The sequence below is a fragment of the Medicago sativa genome, chromosome 4 (assembly GCF_051527215.1).
Source record: "Medicago sativa cultivar Bolivia chromosome 4, Bolivia_mono, whole genome shotgun sequence".
Classification (NCBI taxonomy): domain Eukaryota; kingdom Viridiplantae; phylum Streptophyta; class Magnoliopsida; order Fabales; family Fabaceae; genus Medicago; species Medicago sativa.
The window spans coordinates 16,390,918-16,414,742 of record NC_140752.1 but is presented as its reverse complement, the minus strand read 5'-3'; the positions used below and the strand labels follow the sequence as shown (position 1 = coordinate 16,414,742).

Below are 23,825 nucleotides of genomic sequence, written 5' to 3'. Positions count from 1 at the left end.
TATTTTAGTTGAATTGAAGGAATTTTGTTCCTTGCCTACGTACCCGTTTAAGGGATCAAATCCACCGTAGTTCTCTCTCAAAAAATGTTTTTGTTTTTGTTGGTTGATTTTAAGTTTGAAAATGGATTTTGAAGAATAGAAAGAGGCCTCAAGGGCATGAGATTAGAAAATAGTGAGGTTGAATTAGTGAATTGCAAAATATGGTCAAAGTTTGATTATTTTCATTGAAATTTGATTAAGAAAATGGAAAAGAAAATACAATGGAATATTGGATCCCAAGGTTTATTTGGAAAAGCTTTGAGTGAAGTTGTTCACATTTGTTTGGAAAATTGGGTTTTTTTTCTAAGTATAAGTCCTAGGCATTCATCTAAACATACAATCCTAAACATACATCTAAACATGCATATTCTAGCTATATAGTGGTGTGTGTGTGCATGTGTCGGTGCTTGTGTCGGTGTACATCATTAGAGTCCATTGTCCTTTACATCATACCCTAAATACATTCTATGGCCTCTTTGCCAAGAAAATTAAAGTGTGAAAGTAAAAATATTACAAGAAGCTCCTAAATGTTTACATTCTAACTTTGGTACAAATCATATTGCAAGAAGAATAGAGATGAAAATGGGATGAAATGATGATGCTTATGGTGAATATGAAATATGAAATGAAAAGGTTAGTAACATAAGGCAATATCAAAGAAGTGAAGTAAGAGAAATACTAGAATATAAAAGATAGAAAATAAGTGCAAACATGGCTAAGACTTATTCATAAAATGCAAGAACCAAGTGACCTATAATTCTCACATTCCAATTACATTTTAAAGGTTTAGAAACAAGTTTGGAATGGGAATCAAGGCTACTTGATTTACTTGACATTTTAAAATAAACTTTGGACATACTTGCATTATTTAACCATTCAACTAACTTGTAAGCTAAGTAACTAATCAAGAGTCATACTCATGCACTAATATCAAACACAAACAGTAGCTAAACCCTATGGAATCAAATGGTATAGGTCACCAACACTCATCAAGCAATTGGAATTAAAATCAAATGAATTTTCATTTATTTTAGCACAAAAATACCTCAAAATAGTAAGAAAATTAGCCACATCGTGTTCATCAATTTTTTAATATGCAAAATTATCACAAGAACACCACAAAATTATCAAGAGATGTGTATGAAGATTTTTTAGAACTTTTCACAAGATTTTTGGGCTCAAACTACATATAACCTTCACAATTTTTTAACAAAAAAAAAAGTAAACGTTTCACAAGAAAATACTACATACTTTTCAATCAGGATTTTAAAACATAATCAACATCACAAAAAAACAATCAAGAATACCTAGAAAACTTTTTAGGAATTTTAAAAGGATTTTTTTAGCTAAAAAATGCAAGAAAATCATTAATTCTAACAAAAATAAGGAAAAAAAAATGCTTCTAATATTCTTTTCAAGCCTTAGCACAAAAAATGTCAAAGAAATGTAAGAAAAACATCAAGAATGTATAGAATTTTTTTGTAGAATTTTATGAAGGATTTTAAGCATGACACAGGTGTAAAAAGCAACCAGCAGTGTGACACATAGCAAGAAAACCAACGAAATACAAGAAAACACCAAAAAGCAACCCAGGCCCAAAACCAAACCTGAATTCGGATCTCAGGGAGGCTTTAGAGCCATCAGATCGAACCAGATTCAAGTTAACCTAGATCTAACGGACTAGGACGCGCTACACACCATAACGCACATCAGGCACAGATAAAAGTCAGATCTACACCGTACACGTCTTGGGGAAACAGATCAAACGGTCATAAACAAGGAAGAGGCCGGTTTGGGAGCGAACCAGTTTGGTTTAGGTAAACCGGTCCGGTTCACTCCCTATAAAAACTAGTGAGCCGGCCTAACCTCATTTTCAACCGTTCGTTCTCTTTCTTCTTCTCGTCTTTCTCTTGTTCTCTCATCTTCTCCGACCTAAACCTAACGGCGTCAAGGATGGAAAGAATGGTGATAACCACATCGTAAACTTCAGATAACAACGGAATCATCGTCTTCTCAGGTGAGACAGACGGATTCCGTTTGTCCTTTGTTTGTTTTGGTTGTAACCGAAAGCTCGACGGTGTGTTTTCGCCATTCTTCGTTTAACAACCCTAGATCTATGAGATGCGAAGCTAAACGAACTTGAATTATATTCTGGAAATAGATCTTTCGAGAAATTAGGGTTTACCGGAAGTTTGATCGGAGAAGGAGGTCGTAGAACACCGGAAGCTTCACGTCGTCTTCTTCGTTCTTTCTGGTAAGTTTTGTTGCTTCGAACACGTTCCTCTTCTACTCTGGTTCAACTTCGAATTCAATCTTCCTTTCCCTCTTCTTCTCGCTTTCCTGCGATCGTTCAGGTTCACCACTCTAATGGTGAATTTGAGCTCGAATTGTAGGAAAACAGATTCGATGATGATGATTTGTAACGAATCTCTGAGAATCTTGCAGATTGAACAAACTCTTCTTCCGAAATTGTATTGAATTGGAATGGTTTTTGATTAGGTTTCTTCGAGATTCATGTTGAACTTGTATGATTGAGGTTGAATTCTGTGAAAATCAGTGGATAATTCTGTGGATTCGTGATGAATTGAGTTCGGTTAGGGTTTGTTAGATGATGAAGTTCTTCATGAACTTCATCATGTTCTTGATGAAAAGTCGTTTTTGATTTCTTTTTCTGGAAAATGAAGATGGGAATGTGTTTGTGATGAGTTGGCGTTGAATGAATGGTGATTGCACTGTTGTGACTATTTATAAGCTGCCATGTGTATCACTGGACCAATTGCAACCTGACACCTGTATCTGGGCTTGTTTGGCTCGGCCTTGGACTATTTTTGGACTTTGGGACCTTTTTGCAATTTTGAGAAATAAAAGGACCATTCTGCAATAAAAAAAACTAAAAACAAAACCTGGCACTAATGAGGACTGTTCTGTAATTGTTAAAAAAAGGACTAAGAAGAAAAAAGATAATAAAGGTGACTAAAATGCAAATGTTAGAATTTGAAGGACTAAAGTGCAAAAAATAAAATAAAAAATAAAATTGAATTAAAAATTGGTAAAATTGACTAAACGTAAAGTGAAACAATTAAAATTGACAAAACGGACTAAAACGAACCAATGGCCTAAATGAGGTACTTTAAAGTACCTCTCTGCCGAAATTTCGTGTGGAATGACCAAAATGCCCCTGGGGCTCAAAAACGACTAGAAATGATTCAGATGCAATTGAAAAATGGATTTTAACAGAAATTGAATCAAAGACTCATACAAGCAAAATTAAAAGGCTCAGAGACAATTTTTAGGATTTAAACAGTGACTTGACACTTGAAATGACCAAAATGCCCCTAGGGGCAAAACTGACTCACAATGACTCCAAATGCAGTTTTTGAAATGGATTTTGACATAGAATGAAACAGAGGCTTATTCACACTACTTGAAAGGACTCAGACAAAATTTTGAAAGACTGAGAGAAATTTGACACAGGAAATGACTAAAATACCCTTGCATGTGAATTTTGCAAATAACATTGAAATAAAATGCAGAGAAAGATGCAATTGATCAGAGACAATTCAAATGACTTATAATGCAGGAAAAGAAAAAATGACTAGTATTTTTAGGTCCAAAATTAGGGTATAACAGATGTAAGATTAAAATAGAAAATAAATTGCATAATTGTAAATGACTGAATGTAAATTGCTGAATTATAAAGAACAAGGAAATAAAGTAGCAAAAATGTAAAAGTGCAGAAAATTAGAATAACAAGAACTTAGAACAAAAAGTAACTTTGTATTTCAATAATAAGCAAGTTTCTAATGATCCAAGGTGATTACAAGTCTGATAGAGGACCTATTTATAGCCTAAAACCTCAAGACAAGGCATTAAACACGAAATTACAAGCTTTAAATCAAGGAAAACCAAAAAGTTTTGTAATAGTAAAAGTTGACAGCAAAAAACGCACGTTCTGGACTCAGACCGTGCACTTTTCAACTTCCAGCAACACAAAAACGCACGGTCTGCACAACCCGCGCCAAAACGCACGGTCTGGTACACAAACAAGCCAAAACGCACGGTCTGGGTACTAAAAAGCACGGTCTGGATCCTCCATTCTGTTTTGCTCTTTTCTTCATGTATTTTTTTTTTTTTTTATCTTTTCTTGCCTAAACATCAACCGAACCATCTTTCTTCTTTGACAATCAACCTGAAATGAAAACCAAAGCTTTTGTAGTAAAATAGCTGAAGAAATATGACTAAACCTAACGAAATCTTATTGAATTAAAATACAAAAAAAAAAATAAAAACTACGACTTATCAACATGTGAGGTGACAGACAAAATTGTTTGGAATCAAGCTGTTGACGGTGTTAATAGCGTCAAATAAGCTTATCATCTCCATATTGACACTTCTGCCATTGATGAACACTTTCCAGTTGAAGAGCACTACAAGAAAATATCAGATTTGCTGCCAAAATTTTGAAACCAATTTTATTAGTAGCGAATTGAAGGTATATAAGCCGCCAATTTACCTAAAGTCTTAAGATTGGACTAAACAAAGCGAAGCAATTCTGTTGGCCCTCTGCTTGGGAATGTCTTCCGACATTATATGATCTGTTTACAAACAGTACAACACGCCCAACACACGATATTTTGAAAATAAGTCAACATATAACAGCGTGTTGGGCCAATGAGGTATTTTTCTTTAGATGCGAACAAGCAATTATATGTTGACTTTTGTGCCATGTGTGAAGATAGTTTCAGAACTAGTTTCTTCAAAATTTGCAACCACTTACCAAGTGACAGATGCAATCTCTTTGTCATGGGCAACCAGAGTCTCTGAGAAATGGAGGAATCAGTGTCTATGGGAAGGTTATATGTTGAGCTTCAAGGTGACATCTATTGCAAAAAAGTCTCTTGCTGCATTTAATTGGCCACGACAACATGAAAACATGCTCAAGTAGTGGCTCAGGGACAAAAGGAAAGGTAGAGAAAATAGAGAAACACTCTAATATTCTCAAAGAAAAGTTATAGTGCTTGAATGATTCAATGCTTGATGATGCCAAAACACTAGGTGGTGAGCCATATTTATACTACTCTAGGAAGGCTCTCCATTACCAACTAGAAATATCTAGAAACAAAGAAAAGTCTAGAGATATGGATATTTTAGTACATAAGCCTAGAATGATCTAGAAAAGTTAAGACTTCCCTGGTGCTTAACTAGTAGTGTCTAGTAGCTTCCTTATTATTCCCTAGTATTCTAGAGACTTCTATATTATTCTTTAGTCTTCTAGAGACTTCCACATTATTCCCTAGTATTCTAGAGTCTTCAATATTATTCTTCACCATTCTAGAGACTTCCATATTATTCTTCATCAAGTAGTCTGCAAGTGAAGTGGTTATACTTGGGAAAACAGAGTGTTGGCTACATTAAGTGTAATGAGGATTGTGCAACATATTCAAGCCTAGCTCCCATGTCCTTAATTATCTTACTTCATGTATTTGTCATCTCATTGTTGAAGAAATGACATATTCTTTTTTGCCCAAAAAAAGTGGCTTAGTTTATGATTCTACTTAGCCTTTGAGTAAATCATTTACTTTAGAATGTGTACTTATGCAATGAGTATGAAAAAATTTCAAATGAGTAACAGGGATTTTGCAAAAGCTACACTTTGTACCTCCAATGTACTGTAATACTTAGCATGCACTAGATCTACTACAATCCAATTTTTCATGAGAGGATAAATTGTATACAAATCGATTGTCGATTCATCATAAAAAAGATAATATCTATCTTGATAATTTTTTTTCTATTTTCAATAAGGATTAGTATGTTGATATCTCCATCAAGGATAACATAGAAATGTTTGAATACATGCACTTCATGTACTTTCTCCATTCGAAGCGAAAGTATCATATATTTTCACAAATTTCCTACATGCCTTCGTTTTATTGATAATATTCCAACATGCCTTTGTTTTTGGATCTGTGAATTATCAGTCTTCATTCTTTTGTCATTATAGGTGGATCATCCATGGAATCATCATCCAAATCAAATCTGCATCTACCTAAATATTTACAAATTTTACCCCTAGGTGCTGTAGCCGATATGATATTGCTTGCTGAAGTTGTACCCTTACTGATCCATTGAAAGTTTTCAATAAGTATCCTAATTGAATACTTGCCAACATGTAGCAATGACATTTCAGATTGAAGGTGTGTCTGGTGAATGACACCGACACACGTGGATACATTCGATCACTTCTATTTTCTCAAATTATTACTTCACTGGCAACTACGTGTCAGTGTTGGTATCGTCTTTCGTAGTATACAGACGTCTCACTTGGACTTTTCAATGCTTTTTTCTGTTGTGCACATTAAGAAATACATGATAGCATAAGGACTTGTCAATATTTTTTCTTCTGTTACTGGTATGAAATCCAGCATCATTTTGTCTGCTATAGATATAGTATACTTAAAAGCAATAAAAAATAAAACTGAAAAAAAATTCTGGGTCTAATGTTATTTCAACTGTAACTGGAATAAACAAAGTTACTGGAATAAACAAATTTACTGCATAAAACAAAGTGAGCATCTGAAACAAAGACAAGTGCTGAAAATAAATACAAGTGCAGAAATTTGTCAGATTACATAAACTGGTAATACTTATATTCATACATCTTGTCCAATGATCACCAGACCTTGATTCTTTTACCAACCAATGCGTTACCATGGTCTCGCTGTTCAGGCGCCTAAAAAAAGATTAAACAAAAGTTAATTTGTTAATAAAAAATTCAAGTGTCTAAATTATAAGGAATAATTAATGTCAATGGAATGTTTGATTCACAAACTACTTTTGCATCAGATTCTGATTCAAACTTTCTATACCTTTTGTCTACTACTTTTGTTAACTTCTATTTGAGATGAGGATCCTCCTTCTTCTCTATTTACAAATTACAACCTTCATGTCTGTACCCAATTCTTTTACATTACTCGGATGGTTTGACCTTTGAAATAAGAAAACAATAGCTAAATTTCATCTAGGCATGTGTAACATATATGTAACATAAAAATTTTATGTTACCGGAGCACTGACCTTATAATTGTCAAAAAATGCTGAACATCTCAATAACTAGATCTTCACGCTCAAGGTTCAGTATGATCAAGATTACTCTGAACTTTGAATTCTTTTAAGAATATTAGGTTCTTTTTCATATATGCGTCCAGATACATGAGACAATTTTCCATAAGCTGCCATTGTTGGCTTAAAAATTTCCTGTTCACAGTAAAACAAGATGTTGATCATGTATAGTTTGAACAATAAAAATATGGTTACACGAAGTTATATTCATCATATATAATATATAGTATACTTGAATTTTAAGTTACAAATTCAATCAAATTAAAGCGATGGAAAGAGAAAAAGTCATGAAGAGGTTTTTTTAAGTTATATTTCGCAACCAATGAAACCATTATAAATATATACAAGATGGGATTGTCTGCATAAAAATTATCTTTCCAAAATTCAGAATCTCCTATACCAAATAAAGATAGAATTCCTTTGCTCCTTAACATAGTTCATTGAATCATATATTTTGCAATTGCAAAAAGGAGATACGGACCACAAAGCCAGAAAGTGAACTTGCATGCTTGCAAACAAGGGCTTCAGTTGCCTCCTCTTCGGACTCAAACTGAACAAGAGCCTGATTTTTCCCATTCATCTAAAAGACTTTGCAGTTAACAATGATTTCATCCTCCTGTAGAAGACTTGCAATTCCCTCTTCAATAATGTCTTGTGGGAGGGAGGACATGTGGATGATCCTTATCGGCGAGGTGCATACCGATAGTTCTTGGCAGCATTGTGATTGAATCGATTGAGATTTGAGTTCATGTATTTATGTGTATCAGGTCCTTGGGTTATGTTTGTATGTCTTGAGAAGTTCACCTCCAATCGCTTTCCTAACAACATGGCACCCTATGTTTGAAATTGAAATAGGTTTAAGTGATCTGTTTCACACTTAGACAAAAAGGATATATTATCAATTAATCTGCATGCCACATTAACAATATAGGTAGAATATATAAATCTGTCAATGAAATGGAACATATTTTGTAACTGAACTCTTCATTTGTTCACCATGTAATTCTTGCAAACCCAACTCACCTTCTAGCATAACGATCTTGAGTTAGACCATCCCCTTTAGGGTTTGAGACCCCATGTTCAGCAGCAGGCATGTCATTGGCCACATCAGGCAAATACATGATATCCATGATTAATCACATGATCTTAACATTATGCTTGCTTTATCCATGATTAATATTATATTAACATATATATAATAAAGAAATACCATGCTTGCTTTATATTTAGTATAATTTTGAGGCAAATTTAAAATTTGACTTGATTTTATTTATAATATACAGGTGATTGCAACACGGCCTCGTTCAAAGGACGTGCCTTGAAGATCTACTGTGTTTGACATAATAAAGATTGGACGATCAAGTTGAGAAAACCAGCTGATAAGCTAGGATGTGATGGAATTTTATTTATTTTAATTTTCACTATGAATTGTGACAAATTAACATATATATGCAAACTACATTGGCTGCGAAATATTATATATATCTTCAATAAAATTGTCATTATTAATTCCTTGACAACTAACAAGGTTTGTATATCTGTTTTATGCAGTACTTTGCACACTTGCCATCAAACATTATTTTTTGTTCGAAAAATGAAATTGTTAATTTCTTACTTTATGGAGAACATCCACCAAAACCAGATAAAAGCAAAAAAAGGCAATGCAATGTACATTATCTTTAACAATATTCAAGCAATGAATTAATTTTATTTTATTTATGAGGAATCCATACTTAGTTATAATGTTGTTTTGTGACTTCTTTGTTGCAGGAGCTAGATTCGACATCGAATACACCAAACAAAAGGATGAAAAATTGTCCTAAAATTTATCAAGTGGTGAAAATGGAGAACCAGATGATAGAATTGGCTCTAGAAGAAATTGGGAAGAATGACATGAATGATGAATCAACAATGGCAATTACATATGAAGAAATTGGTAACATGAATGAAGATAATATGAGTAATACAGGGTTGGAGTAGAAGACTATTTTGATTGCCATAAAATAATTCATAATTCCACATAATTCCAATCCTGTATTACTCCACATAATTCCAACCCTGTATTAATCATATTATCTTCATTCATGTTACCAATTTCTTCATATGTAACTGCCATTGTTGAGTCATCATTCCTGTCATTCTTCCCAATTTCTTTTAGAGCCAATTCTATCATCAGGTTCTCCATTTTCACCACTTGATAAATTTTAGGACAATTTTTCATCCTTTTGTTTGGTGCATTCAATGTCAAATCTAGCTCCTGCAACAAAAGTCATAAAACAACAGTCTAACTAAGTATGGCTTCCTCAGAAATAAAATAAAATTAATTCACTACTTGAATATTATTAAAGATAATGTACGTTGCATTGATTTCTCTTTTTGCTTGTATCTGGTTTTGGTGGATGTTCTCCATAAACTAAGAAATTAACAACTTCAATTTTCGAACCGAAAATAATGTTGGAGGGCAAGTGTACAAAGTACTGCATAAACAGGTATACAAACCTTGTTAGTTGTCAAGGAATTAATGACAATTTTATTGAAGATATATATGATATTTTGCAACCAATGTAGCTTGCATATATATATATATATATATATATATATATATATATATATATATATATATATATATATATATATATGTTAATTTGTCACAATTCATAGTGAAAATTAAATAAATAAAATTCCATCATATCTTACAATGTCATATCTCTGTTTATCAGTTGGTTTTCTCAACTCGATCATCCAATTCTTTATTCTGTCAAACACAGTAGATCTTCGAGGCACATCCTTTGAACGAGGCCGTGTTGCAATCACCTGTACATTATAAATAAAATCAATTTAAATTTACCTCAAAATTATATTAAATATAAAGCAAGCATGGTATTTCTTTATTATATGTCAATATAATATTAATGATGGATAATAGCATGATTAATATTAATCACATTTTAACATCAGGCAAAGACCCCATTTTCATGATTAATCATGGATTTAATTCATGTTAAATGAAATGTCCCTGGTGTTGGAGCTCGATTATCCTTCCATAATTCCCAGAGAGAGCTGATTAGCCTACAAAAACAATAAAAGAAAAAAAAAACATTTTAGCACTCAAAATTCAAAAACATATTATTTGTCATGGGCTTGCTAGATCTGATTATCTATATGTGCTTAAAATAATAAGATAGCAAACATTGACAAAGATCTATGAAATGGATGAGCAAGGAAAACATAGGATTGTAGCTTAAACATCCAGAATTGCAAAGCAAAAATAAAATAAAAAATAGAAACCGGTTTTTTTTTAAATAAAAGAAAATGTTCATAAGTTATAAATATTGAAATATAAATTTCAAAGAGATCTAGAAAATATGATCAAGCCAATAAAAAAACTGATTTGGTTAATTAAATTGAAAGATCAAATTCAATTTATAACCAAGAAAAATATAAACAAGGATTTATTTAGAATTGAAGAAATACCTTGGTATTTCGTCGATTTGATTGTAAGATTGATAATTGTTTTAATTATATGATCTTCATCTTCAATATGATCTTCACCTTCATCGTCACCAAGTGTTATGAAATTTACACATGAACTGACTTGAACCAGAATTAAACGCATAGTCGGCCTTGTTATGTAATCAGATCTAGAATATTGTTGAAATTGTTACACCGGGTAGAAAATTAATTAAAATGAAGAAACTTGGAAGCTTCAAAGATAAAAAAAAATATAAAATAGCATCGTAGCTTAATTACATTAAAAAAAATACATTGTAGCTTAAACATCCACCTTGCAAAGAAATAACAAAAATTGAAACCACTTTTTTATATTAAAATAAATTAAACAAAAGAAAATCCGGTTATTACAGAGAAAATGTTCATAAATTATAAATATTGAAATATAAATTTAGAATAAATCTAGAAAATATGATCAAATCAATAAAAGTTTGATTTGGTTTATTAAATTGAAAGATCAAATTCAATTTATAATGATGAAAAATAAAAAAAAAAATGATTTAGTATTGAAGATATACCTTTGGTACTTCGTCGATTTAATTGTACGATTGATTATAATTTAAATTACAAGATCTTCATCTTCAATATGATCTTTACCTCCATCGTCACTGTGTTATGAAATTCAGATGTCAACTGTATTGACCCAGAATTGAACACATAGTCGGCCTTGTTAATTAATCAGATCTTGAATGTTAGAACCATACTAAATTTTATACCCTAAAGTCAATCATGTTAATCATCAGAAATAACAAATCAATATGCGGAAGCTTACCTGAATTCATAATCGGATAGCGTTGATGTGGTAATGGTCTTCCAGATCAACACACACTCTCACTAAGAAAACCAACAAAGAACGACGGCTTGGTGTGTGACCTGGGACCATGACCTCTTTATTTATAGCACCCAAATTAGGGTTAACTATTGGTATTTCTTTTTTAGCCCATCATAAAAATAGAATTACCCATTAGTCTCTACACATTAGATACTCATAACCCAACTTTAGCCAAACATTAGAATTCTGCTCTTCACCCAACTGAAAAGAAAAAATTGCCCCTACGTGAGTTAAGTTACGCTGCGTGAGTTATATATTAGTAGGTGCGTGAGTTAACTCACACAGAGATTAACACTAGCGTGAGTTAAGTCACGCAAAATTAACACTAGCGTGAATTAACTCACGCAGGAGTATTTTTGGATTTTCAGTTTGGAATGAGCAAAATGTGTTGGGTAAAGAGCAGAATTCCAAACCTTATTAGATCAATTTAATTGGGTCTAACTTAAATGACAGTGAATCCTGCTCTTTACCCAAATGGTTTCGCTCATTCCCAAAGTAAATGTCCAAAACGCCCTTACGCATGTTAACTCACGTAGCGTGAGTTAACTCATGCCATTTATAAGAGTAGCATGACTTAAGTCATGCAATGTGAGTTAACTCACGCTACATGCTGTTATTAGCCCAGGCAGAGCCTCATTCTGCCTCGTTTTCAAACAACACACACTCAAATCTCAATTCTCTCTCAAATTACCCAACTCCAAAATTCCTTCAACTTCAAATCAAACAACACTCCAACAACAAGAACAATTAAGCTTTCACTTAAATTATGTTGGTATGATAGATTTTTTCACTTAATCTAGAATTTTTTAAGTTTAGTGTTTTGTTAAAATTTTTCACTTAAATTATGTTGGAGTCCTGCTGCTTAGCCAATTTGAATTTTCCCCATTCAGGGGCAAGACAATTGTTGTAGTTGGAAGGTGCATTCCCGAATGTAATGTAATGTAATTGTTGACATACATGTCGTTTATGTAATGTAACGTAAACTTTATTCGAATTTATTCAATACGCAACTTTATTCTAATTCACGTTGAGTTTAATTTATTTTATTTATATACTTTATTCGAATTTATTGATTCAATACGCAATCGTAAAATTTAAGTGATTTCTTCATCTAATTGCTACTTCTTTATTTGTTAAAACCCTTTCATTGCTTTTTCCATTAGGTTAACAAAACTTGCTTGATACGGTAGATAGGGTTTTCTATGCTTTCCTTAGATTGATACACTAGTTTAGTTTGATTTAGTGAATTTGGCTGAAAGATTTTTCTGCAAGATTTTTCAAAGGTAGCAGTTGATATTGTTTCTCCATCAAAAATGTGTACTTCTGTTTAAATTGTTTGCACTGCACTACAGACGCGATACGGAGGAGTTCCTTCCAGATGAACTTATTGTGGAAATCATCTCCTGCCTTGGAGTGAAAACTTCTTATGCGATTCAGGTGCGTCAACAAGTTTTTCAACTCTCTCATCTCTGATCCTTGATTTGTACAAATGCATCTCAAGAAATCGGCACAAAAACCGCACCTTACGGTAATCTCACAAAAGAATTCCAAGAGTATTTATTCGGGTCTTGTAACCTTCCCAATTTATGGTTTAATCGAGAATCATTCAACCACAATTCAACATGATCCTTACTATCGATTGGGAAACAAAAACTATCCCTGTATACTTGTTGCTTCTTGCAATGGATTGATCTTATTGTATGATTGGGATACTTTACACCTCTATTTTTGGAACCCAGCCATTAGGACAAAATCAAACATTTTTGAACTCCCATCGCATCGTTTCCTTGATTGCTCTTTTGGCTACGATACTACAACAGAAACTTATAAAGTGGTATCGTTCCAGCGCGAACGTGATAATACTAGACGTGCGGTGAAAATATTCAGTATGGGGGGTAATTCCTGGAGAAATATTCAATGCTTACCTGCGCTTCCACTTTACTGGTGGTGTAACGCACAATTTGAAAGTGTCTAGAATATTCAAATTCGCGCTAAAACTGATATTGGATACATTAATTATACAATAAAGAAAATGACATCAAGTCGAGAGTTTGGATACATCAACATCCCAAAGTTTTTATGTTACATTATTACATCAAAGTTTGCCAAACGAAGTATAAATACAAAGTTTGTAACAACACATCTCATAATATAACATATGCATCCTTAATCCACATCAAGTTGATTCCATGACAACGCGATCAATCCAAGGCTTTTTCTTTACCTTTTCCTCGAGGAACCTGTGAACCTGAACAAATAAGGAGTTGGATGAGACATAATGCCTCAGTGAGTTCTTTCTAGCCCTAGGCTAGTGATAACCTCGGGGATACCTATGGTTATCACGTGTCTAAAATACAACCTGTCGGTTGATTATACGTGTGTGGTCATGTTTGTCTAGACGGATGTGCATACTAGATCCGTCTTACATTCTTCTTAACTTGTTATAGGCTTTTCTAACATCATACGTGCCATGGCGGTCAAGGGTTCCTAGGACCGCATTATTAAGATATGTTAACGCATCGAAGCCTAAACATGAAACAATCATGGCACGAACCTATACCAGACGAGTAGGGTAACCTAAGGTCGTCTTTGACATAATATTCTTTTCTTGTTCTATTCTAACACTTGTTCACATCTAACATCATATCATAATCATGCATGAATATATGTTTATTAAATATTTATGTTAGCGTTGATCAAACAAATATTATCTTGATTCATTTTATGGAGAGCCCCGGGTGGAGTAACCCCGAGAACAATCCCATACATGACCAATGAACCTAATTAAGGCACATCAGACTCCCTCAGTGTCGTGCGGGTCCCTTGCGGCTTGAACCGTTCCCCATGGAGAACTTCTCGTATCCCCCTGGCATGGATAACAAGAAACACGAACACCTACATCTTGTAATCATCTTGTTCTTATGCATACATGAAAGGTTAAACTATTCAAGTTAATTCCTTATCTCAGGATCCTTGATCGATCCCTCGGGGATGAACTACATACTAGTTCATTCTTGTTCATGAGCGTAGAAATATTCTTCGCATCTTAACATACCTAAATATTCGTGATCGACATTCTAATTCTCGACAACTACGTCGAGGCTCTAATTCCATTCCCCTCATTAGTTATTGCTTGCTACCCGTTCACCTCAGGCTATATTTCTCGTGTGACTTTCTTAACTATACAATATGAATACTTGTTTTATTTTCAAGAGACATTTAAAAATATATGCCTTGGGATCTTGGCTCTAGGGGTTTACTAACGTAAAATACTGCATGAAAAGAAACCAGACCAAAGGATGACTTAAGGCCTAAAGCGAGCAAACAGTGCACTGCGCACTGCCTCCTCGCGAGGTGAGCTGCTTTGCTCGCCATGGCGAGCTACCTTGCTCGCAGGCGAGCTGTGACAGTCCAGAACCTGCGCAAAACTTGTTTTTGACCCAAAATCCTCAAAACAAAGTATCCCAAGGCATGTCATGACTCTAATGATCATTTAGAACCTGTAAAACAGTCAAAGAACAAGTATTTACATGTATAGTGAGCATGACATGAAAAGGGGTAATAATTATCTATGTATAAACCCTAAAAATGTAGGTTTTTCCTTACAAACATAAACACAAGATCCCATGGTTGGAACTAACTAAGAACTCACCTTGAAGAAGTTGAAGTTAAGCTCAAACACTCTAAACTTGACAGCAAAACTCTAGGAAGGAAAACCCTAGATAAGAAGAAACTATTTTGGTGATGCTTGCTTCTAACTTTCTTACCAACACCCTTGATAGAACTCTATTCTTGCTTAATCCCTAACTTAGAGAAGGATTGAGAGAAGATTGAATGAAAGAAATCAAGTTTCGTGAAGATTAGTGGTGACAATTCTAGAGAGAAGGGAAAGCAATGAGATTATGAAAACCCTAGAGAGAGAAGTGAGAAAAACTTGTGAAGAATGTTGGTCCCAACATGCTTAAGTACCAACTTAGCGTGAAAATCCAAAAATACCCCTTGCCTTAAACGTGCACATTTTATCGTTTTCAGATATTACGTCAGTTCCTAATAAGCGGGGATATTACAGGTGGTTTGGTGCTACTCAGAAAGATGGTGTGTATTTGAATGGTACTATTAACTGGTTGGTGTAACGCCCTCCTTTTTATTTAATTATTTTAATTTTAATTAGTTTTAGAATATATTTATATATTTATATGATGTATATGAGGGATATATGATTTGTTGAGATTAGATGTCTTTTTATAATTTAGTTGATATAGTTTGTTGAGTGATATTTTGTTATGTTATATGTTGGTATTTACTAACATAATATATTTGTTAATTGTTATAGATATATATTTGTTATTTGGTGTATTATTATATATTTAGTAGAGAAATATTATTTATTAGAATATGAGGATTATTAGTGTGAGTGGATTTGGGGGTTATAATAGAAAGAAGAATAAGTTGTTGGGCCTAAATAGATTTGGGAAGAATATTTTAGTATTATAAATAGAGAAGCTTAGGTTGGAAAGAGTTTACCTTAAACCGCTTTTTGGAAAAGAGGAGAACAAGAAAGAAGAAAAGAGAAGAGAAAAGTCAAGAGAAGAGGAGAATACCTTAGGAAAGAAGAACGCTGCTGCTGATTCAGGAATTAATCTAAGGTGAGGGTGAGACTATCTTGCATTAATATTAAGTTGTTAAATCATTAGATTACATCTAACAAGTTGGGGAGAGTTTGTGCGAATTTGAGAATTAGGGTTTTGAGAGAGATTTGATGATTAGATGATGAAAACTTGTTGAATTGATGTAGAAATTGTGTACAGACCTTAGATAATCCATAGGATGATTATTGGAAGTCACAGGTTCCTCGAGGAAAAGGTAAAGAAAAAGCCTTGGATTGATCGCGTTGTCATGGAATCAACTTGATGTGGATTAAGGATGCATATGTTATATTATGAGATGTGTTGTTACAAACTTTGTATTTATACTTCGTTTGGCAAACTTTGATGTAATAATGTAACATAAAAACTTTGGGATGTTGATGTATCCAAACTCTCGACTTGATGTCATTTTCTTTATTGTATAATTAATGTATCCAATATCAGTTTTAGCGCGAATTTGAATATTCTAGACACTTTCAAATTGTGCGTTACACCACCAGTAAAGTGGAAGCGCAGGTAAGCATTGAATATTTCTCCAGGAATTACCCCCCATACTGAATACTTTCACCGCACGTCTAGTATTATCACGTTCGCGCTGGAACGATACCACTTTATAAGTTTCTGTTGTAGTATCGTAGCCAAAAGAGCAATCAAGGAAACGATGCGATGGGAGTTCAAAAATGTTTGATTTTGTCCTAATGGCTGGGTTCCAAAAATAGAGGTGTAAAGTATCCCAATCATACAATAAGATCAATCCATTGCAAGAAGCAACAAGTATACAGGGATAGTTTTTGTTTCCCAATCGATAGTAAGGATCATGTTGAATTGTGGTTGAATGATTCTCGATTAAACCATAAATTGGGAAGGTTACAAGACCCGAATAAATACTCTTGGAATTCTTTTGTGAGATTACCGTAAGGTGCGGTTTTTGTGCCGATTTCTTGAGATGCATTTGTACAAATCAAGGATCAGAGATGAGAGAGTTGAAAAACTTGTTGACGCACCTGAATCGCATAAGAAGTTTTCACTCCAAGGCAGGAGATGATTTCCACAATAAGTTCATCTGGAAGGAACTCCTCCGTATCGCGTCTGTAGTGCAGTGCAAACAATTTAAACAGAAGTACACATTTTTGATGGAGAAACAATATCAACAGCTACCTTTGAAAAATCTTGCAGAAAAATCTTTCAGCCAAATTCACTAAATCAAACTAAACTAGTGTATCAATCTAAGGAAAGCATAGAAAACCCTATCTACCGTATCAAGCAAGTTTTGTTAACCTAATGGAAAAAGCAATGAAAGGGTTTTAACAAATAAAGAAGTAGCAATTAGATGAAGAAATCACGAAGCCGGATAAGCGATTGAGAGTGAGAGAATCAGAAAGTGAAAGCGTCGAAAGAGAATGTTCTGCGTGAGACCCTGAAACTAGGGTTTGGTCAAAATTGGGAATTTCAAATCTATATCGAGGGCATAATTGTAAATGTGCATCATATTACCCCTAAAAATTTTTTTAAAGAAAAATTAGTCATTAAATCTATTTTTTTAGCATATATATATATATATATATAGAGAGAGAGAGAGAGAGCCCACTACCAAAAAAAAAATCAATACACTACTAAAAAAAAACAGAGAGAGACAACATCCGTTGACACCAAGTGTCAACGAATTCGTTGACACCAGGTGTCAAATAATTTGTTGACATCATATCTCAACTGTTTATTTTATTAATCAAAGTCTAATTTTAGTGTCATGTTTCTCTTTATTGTGTATAATTTCTTGTGATCACACACTATTTTGTATTCAATGACTAAAAAACTCAAATTGAAAACATGATCATATCATGATCCTTAGGCACGGCAACAAAACCTATACTCACGGGTACACGCCCGAACCAAACTCAAATTGACGGGTTTTTCCTGCTTTGACTAAGTTTGGGTATGGGTTTTCCCCGATTTTAAAACACGGGTACGGGACGAGTAACAAGGATATAGATACCCACCACTAACTCATACCCAAATCCGTCCCGAATGTAGAAAATCAATTTATTACCCATTTTATATAAATAAAAAATTAAGACCTAAATCATTTCATAAACACAATCAGACTTTCATTCTTTTAGATGACACTCACTTCTCATGGTTCTCTCTTTTCTCTTTCCATATCTCACACTCTCGACCTCTCTCTTTTCAATCACCATAGTCATTGATTGTCATCATCTCATTGTTGGATAATGCATTACTACATTACGCACTCAGGGCTGAAAAATACTTTTATTTTTATTAAAACAATTATCCATTGCGGGGATTGGTATAAGGGCGGGGATACCCGAACCAGACGGGGACAGACCCGACGGGGACATGGATTCGATTCCTTATCCCCGTTGGCTATGAGTAGGGTAACAAGTAAGTATATGGGAGTAGGGTATAGGGACGAGGAAGTAAAACCCGTCCCCACCCCGCCCGATTGTCATGCCTAATGATCCTCCTTATTCTCTTGTCTGCAAAATTAAAATACTCTTCTTTTGTCTCCTTTTTTTTTTTAACAGCAAAACAACTTTTTGGATATCTGCAATTTCACTTATCGACTACAATCATTTTATGAAGTGTTTGATCCACGTAAGAGAGTAACAAGTTGATCCAAATGTTGACAAGGTGACCTCCTTCACTTCCAAAGGCACACATCGAAGAATCTATGACCATAGTTTGATTGTCTTGCTACATACTCAAATCCAATATTTGATCTCATGTTTTGTATTGGTCTTTGGATTTAACTACTGTTCTTATATCCCATCTCGGGACAATCCTAAAATTGTTTCGTATATCCCAATATAATAGTAATTGAATCAAATGTGTGTTCATAGACATTTGAAAGAGATGTTGTAGAAAATTGAACACTTAACATAAACAAAATATTGGGATGATAGATTAATTAGGAGCTTGAATTACGCAACTAGTTTGCAAGTCACCTATGTTAGCAATTTAGGGAATAAACATGTACCATTAGATTAATTAAATGTACGGATTAGATTTGGTGTCAACGAATCCGTTGACATATGGTGTCAACTGATTCTCTCTCTCTCTCTCTCTCTCTCTCTCTCTCTATATATATATATATATATATATATATATATATATATATATATATATATATATATATATATATATATATATATAGGGTTTGCTAACTTAGACCAATAAAAAACATGAAGGTCCAAGTTAGTAAAAGTGCACATTTTCATTTGGACAAAAATATCCTTCATCTTTATTATTTAAAACTAATAGCTTGAGAGTCTTTAGTAATTTTCATTAAAACATATTTGTTAACTTACACCAATTTGCTAACTTAGATCCACTTTTATTCTATAACAAATACTTGAGGGATATTTACTAAAATATCCCTTACTTTAAATTGGTTTACACTAGTGGATATTGGTTTTTTTGTCCTAATGAAAATGTGCACTTTTGCGCGTGCCCTACAACATAAAAGTTTGGAGATCTAGTATAGCCAGAGGTGATCACTGTAACATGAAGGATAAAACCTGGATTGGCTTTAGAAAGCTAAATAACAATATAGCTAGGAGCATTCTATACACCATCAACCAAGTCATGGCAGCTGGATTGAATTTTTATTTCACAAATGATTCAGTTGATGGATTTACCTATTGCAATGCTCCATGCCAAAACTGTGTTTGAGATGGCTGCCATCTTGAATTATCTTCCCTGGTTTAAGTCCTACATCTTTCCTTCCTTCTACGATCCTTATTTTTGACAATCAAATTGAGCTTTTACTCTCCAAGAAAAAATGAACTTGAAAACTTCTAATGAAATGATTTCTAATTTAGGGGTTATCTCATCACTTCTATCAAAACACATGCACACTCTATGCCTAGCTATAAATTACACTCCTCCTTAAACTTCCAAATCAAGACATTTTTAAGCACCACCAAGATGAAGCCACAAAAGTAATCCCATTCATGTTTTACACTTCAATAACAAATACCACTATCATAAGAAACAGTGTCACAGTTAAACACACAATTCTGCAACCCAAGTGAATATAGTCATGGAGATTAATTCAGCCATAGTAGGTTTTTGATACAACTAAGGACTGTATTAACAGACAGTCATGGAGTAACATAAATCGAAAATGTTTCCTTAAAAAAAAAAACTGAAAATGTTATTTAATCAAACTACGCTAACAAAACCCTTACCTATTCCAGCTACATGCAAAATTCACTGTCATTGAATAGCCCTCAATTGTTGAAAAGTAAAATGCTGATAATGTATGTATCCTGCAACTCTTTGGGAGTTCACGAGCTGCAGAGCAGCATTATAGGCTTGACGTTCCTCATCAAAAACCTAGAAGAAATCGACGGTTAAATAATGAAAAATCGAGGTAAAACATTAACGATAAATTTACAATAAGGCTCGAGTCGTATGGAGGTCATAGATTCAATTCTCCCTACAAAATAACAACTCAAAACCAATGTTTGTCGTTAAAACAACTAGTAAGTTCACCATGTGCCTTTCAACAGAATATATATTTGTTCTTCAATTATAGTATGATCTCTTCACATGTTGGAATAATAAGTGAAACTCTATTATGTAAGTTCCTTAATTATTACAGTTTATATACTATGAAATTTTATAATTGATCGAACTTATTCTCGTTATATTTTTATAACATTTGTAGTATAAAAAATAAAAGCTTTAGCTAATTGAACCAAAGTAAAGTTCTTAACCATGCATTTTCTATTTTCTGCAATTTAGTTTCAATTGAAAGATTGTCAGAACAATTTTTTTCTTTTCAAAATGTTATTTTAAACCCCTTTAACTATATTGCATTTCAAACCAGTAAAATTAGCAAGCATTTTATGTTTATGATGGATACATACATCTATTTTTTTCCCCTTGAACTATATTAAAAAACCAAAGTTTGAGTGTGTTAAGGGTGAAACGATGATTACTCTAGGCAAGACTCCAAAAGAAAGCCTAAAACCAAAAGAATGAAGACTGGTTCACATATCAAAGAGAATATACATGAGAGTTGAGACTTGTGACCATGGAAAGGAAAAAGCACAAGTGGCTTAATTGAATATATATGGTAGGAGAAATTTTATCAAAACTACAATATTGATAGTGGTTTTCCATCTCATGAAAACATTGCTTCCCACAAGAGTATTGTACTGTCGAATCTTTGAGACTATTGAGCAATGTTCATGAACCTTAAGTTGATATACCTAAAACTGATGAACTACTGATGTTTCAGCCATGAAGGAAAATAAGTGGAAAGCAACGACTCTGACGTAAAATTATATTAAGTGGAAAGCAGTTGCGCATCCTGAATTAGTAGTTGCAAAGAAGGAATATGAGGGTTGTTGACAAGATGAGGGGAAACAGAAATTAGCTCGACCCAACTCAAGATAAAATTAAGAAAAAGAGGAGACGAAATGCTACTCCTATTAAAGGTATTAACAATTCAAGTATCATTACACTCACTTCCAATAATGGTAAACATCCAACAATGGTCGGTAATATGTGAAAGGCTAAGCTGACAAGGATAAGCCCTAATACAAGGAAAGCAATGACTATGACGTAAGCTTCCAATAAAGGCTAAGCTAAGCAGATAAGCCCTAATACAAAATATTCATACAATATATAATTAAACACTGACAAGGATTTTATAGCAACATACATGAAGCGGCATAAATAAATTCAAACAAGTATCATGTGAAAATAAAACTCACATTCAAAAAGTTGAAACCAAACTTTCGACGTAATCCTTAGCCCACGACCACCGTATATATTTAGTAATTCGAATTTTTTCTACTCTGTTATCTCTGCAATTATAGGTTAATGCCATTCCATCTTCATAAATTCTTGAGTATACACTCTTATAGGTTAATATCAGTTTATCACGATTCTCAGAAAGATACAATGGCAACAAATCCCAACATTCAACACTTGTCGAAGATATATTCGTAGAACTAATTTTGTATAATTGAATCCAAGACTCCTGAACTCCAAAATATTTCATTTGCCATATAACAAAATGGGTTTTCTCAAAATCATGACAAAAACAAAGACAATCCATCAAAACTACAATCGTTGGCTGATGATGTGACACCTTATCAAAACCTCGTGGCAGTAACAGTTGAGAGTATGTCTCAGTTGAGAGATCAAGTGAAAGAATCACATATTGTTCAATACTAATACTACTGTAATTCAAACGAAAGTAATCTACAACAGAGTAATCGCGAAGAGCCAACCAATTAATAGTACCACTTAAATGCACACCATTATTCTGACTAGCAAACATCTGATTTTGAAGTGGAAGCACAGGGAAAGATTGAATATATCTCCAACAAGTATCCCCCAAGCTGGAAACTTTCACCATGCTTCTTAGATTACCATGATCACGCTCTACACAAAACTCTACGACCTTAAAAGTTTCAACCAGGTTATCATAACCAAAAGAGTACACTGGATATTCATACCGAGATTCATTAAAAGAATAAAATTCAGAACTTTCTCCTGTGGCTGGGTTCCAGATAGAGAGGCGTTGATGATCGGACGAGGCATGCTGATCAATCAAGCATAGCAATCCATTGCAGGAACCAACAACCCACCAATTACAGCTATTATATCTCAATTGATAGTAAGGATCAAGAGGAACGGTGATCGGTATTTTATCGAGTAAATGGGAAATTGGAAAGGTGAAAAGAATCGCATCAAAGTGTTCCAACATAAGTGCGAGGTGCGGATTTCGTGCGGATTTCTTGAGATGCATTTGAACGAAGGAAGGATCAGAGATGATAGAGTTAAATGACTTGTTGACGGACTTGAATCGAACGAGAGTTTTCACCGGCAGCCACGAGATGATTTCTATTATAAGTTCATTGGGGAGGTCAGGGAGGTTGGGTTGACTCGGAAACAACCGCCGCCAGTTCATGTTGAACCCTAGCAAACAATTAATTGTTATCAATGGAACATATAACACACACAAACTCAAACAAACTAACAAAGAGAACAGAGGAAAGACTTTCTATTAACCACTCTTTTGTTATTCATAAAAACTTGAAAGGTTATGGAATTTATAGGCTTTCTAACCTTAATAACTAAGAAATTAAAAGCTGCGGTGATAGTACTTTGATATTTTTTACTTTTTTTTTGAAAAAAGTACTTAGATATTTCTACTTCTTAATGACTAAGCAAATACATGGCTGTGCTGCATATTTTTTTTAGTCTTAATGGCAAAGTAACTTAATAATCTAATCTTATCTCATAAGTAAAAAAAAGCAAATGGTGCCACATCATAACTTCTTTAATCTTCTAGTATAATCTTGATTTAATTTTAAACATTGCATCCCTTAAATCAAGCATTCAAACTTGTCATTCCAAGCATCATCTTCAACTTGTAAAATAACTCGATCTTCAACAAGCTTTGTAAAAATATTTGTAATTTGTTCTTCAGTGGGACAATACTCGATCACCACTTCATTTTCAGCAATCAACTCTCGTATCTTGTGAAACCGGATATCAATATGTTTGGACCGCCCTTGGATAAACTAGATAGACAGTGCAATCGCTGACTTGTTATCACAATATATCTCTGTAGGAGTATTCTTCTTTTGATCCATCACTTCTAAAATTCTTCTCAGCCACACTGTGAGTAGCAC

At 33.7% G+C, this 23,825-nt stretch overlaps 1 protein-coding gene and 1 long non-coding RNA gene across 2 annotated transcripts; both read right to left on the bottom strand.

Moving 5' to 3' along the window:
• Positions 1 to 7,446: 7,446 nt before the first annotated feature.
• LOC146926760 (uncharacterized) lies at positions 7,447 to 9,736 on the bottom strand. The gene is made up of 2 exons (XR_015008141.1): positions 8,185 to 9,736; positions 7,447 to 7,995 (listed from the first exon to the last, which is right to left on the bottom strand). It is a non-coding gene; the product is annotated as an uncharacterized LOC146926760 (long non-coding RNA).
• A 12,159-nt stretch (positions 9,737 to 21,895) lies between these two features.
• On the bottom strand, positions 21,896 to 23,217 carry LOC146926759 (F-box/kelch-repeat protein At3g06240-like). The gene has a single exon (XM_085706966.1). The coding sequence runs from the start codon at positions 23,096 to 23,098 to the stop codon at positions 21,896 to 21,898; it is 1,203 nt and encodes a 400-aa protein (XP_085563092.1). The 5' UTR covers positions 23,099 to 23,217.
• Between the last annotated feature and the right edge of the window lie 608 nt (positions 23,218 to 23,825).

Bases quoted from the DNA above. Each gene is read 5' to 3' on its own strand.
- LOC146926759 (XM_085706966.1), bottom strand. From the start codon at position 23,098: ATGAACTGGCGGCGGTTGTTTCCGAGTCAACCCAACCTCCCTGACCTC.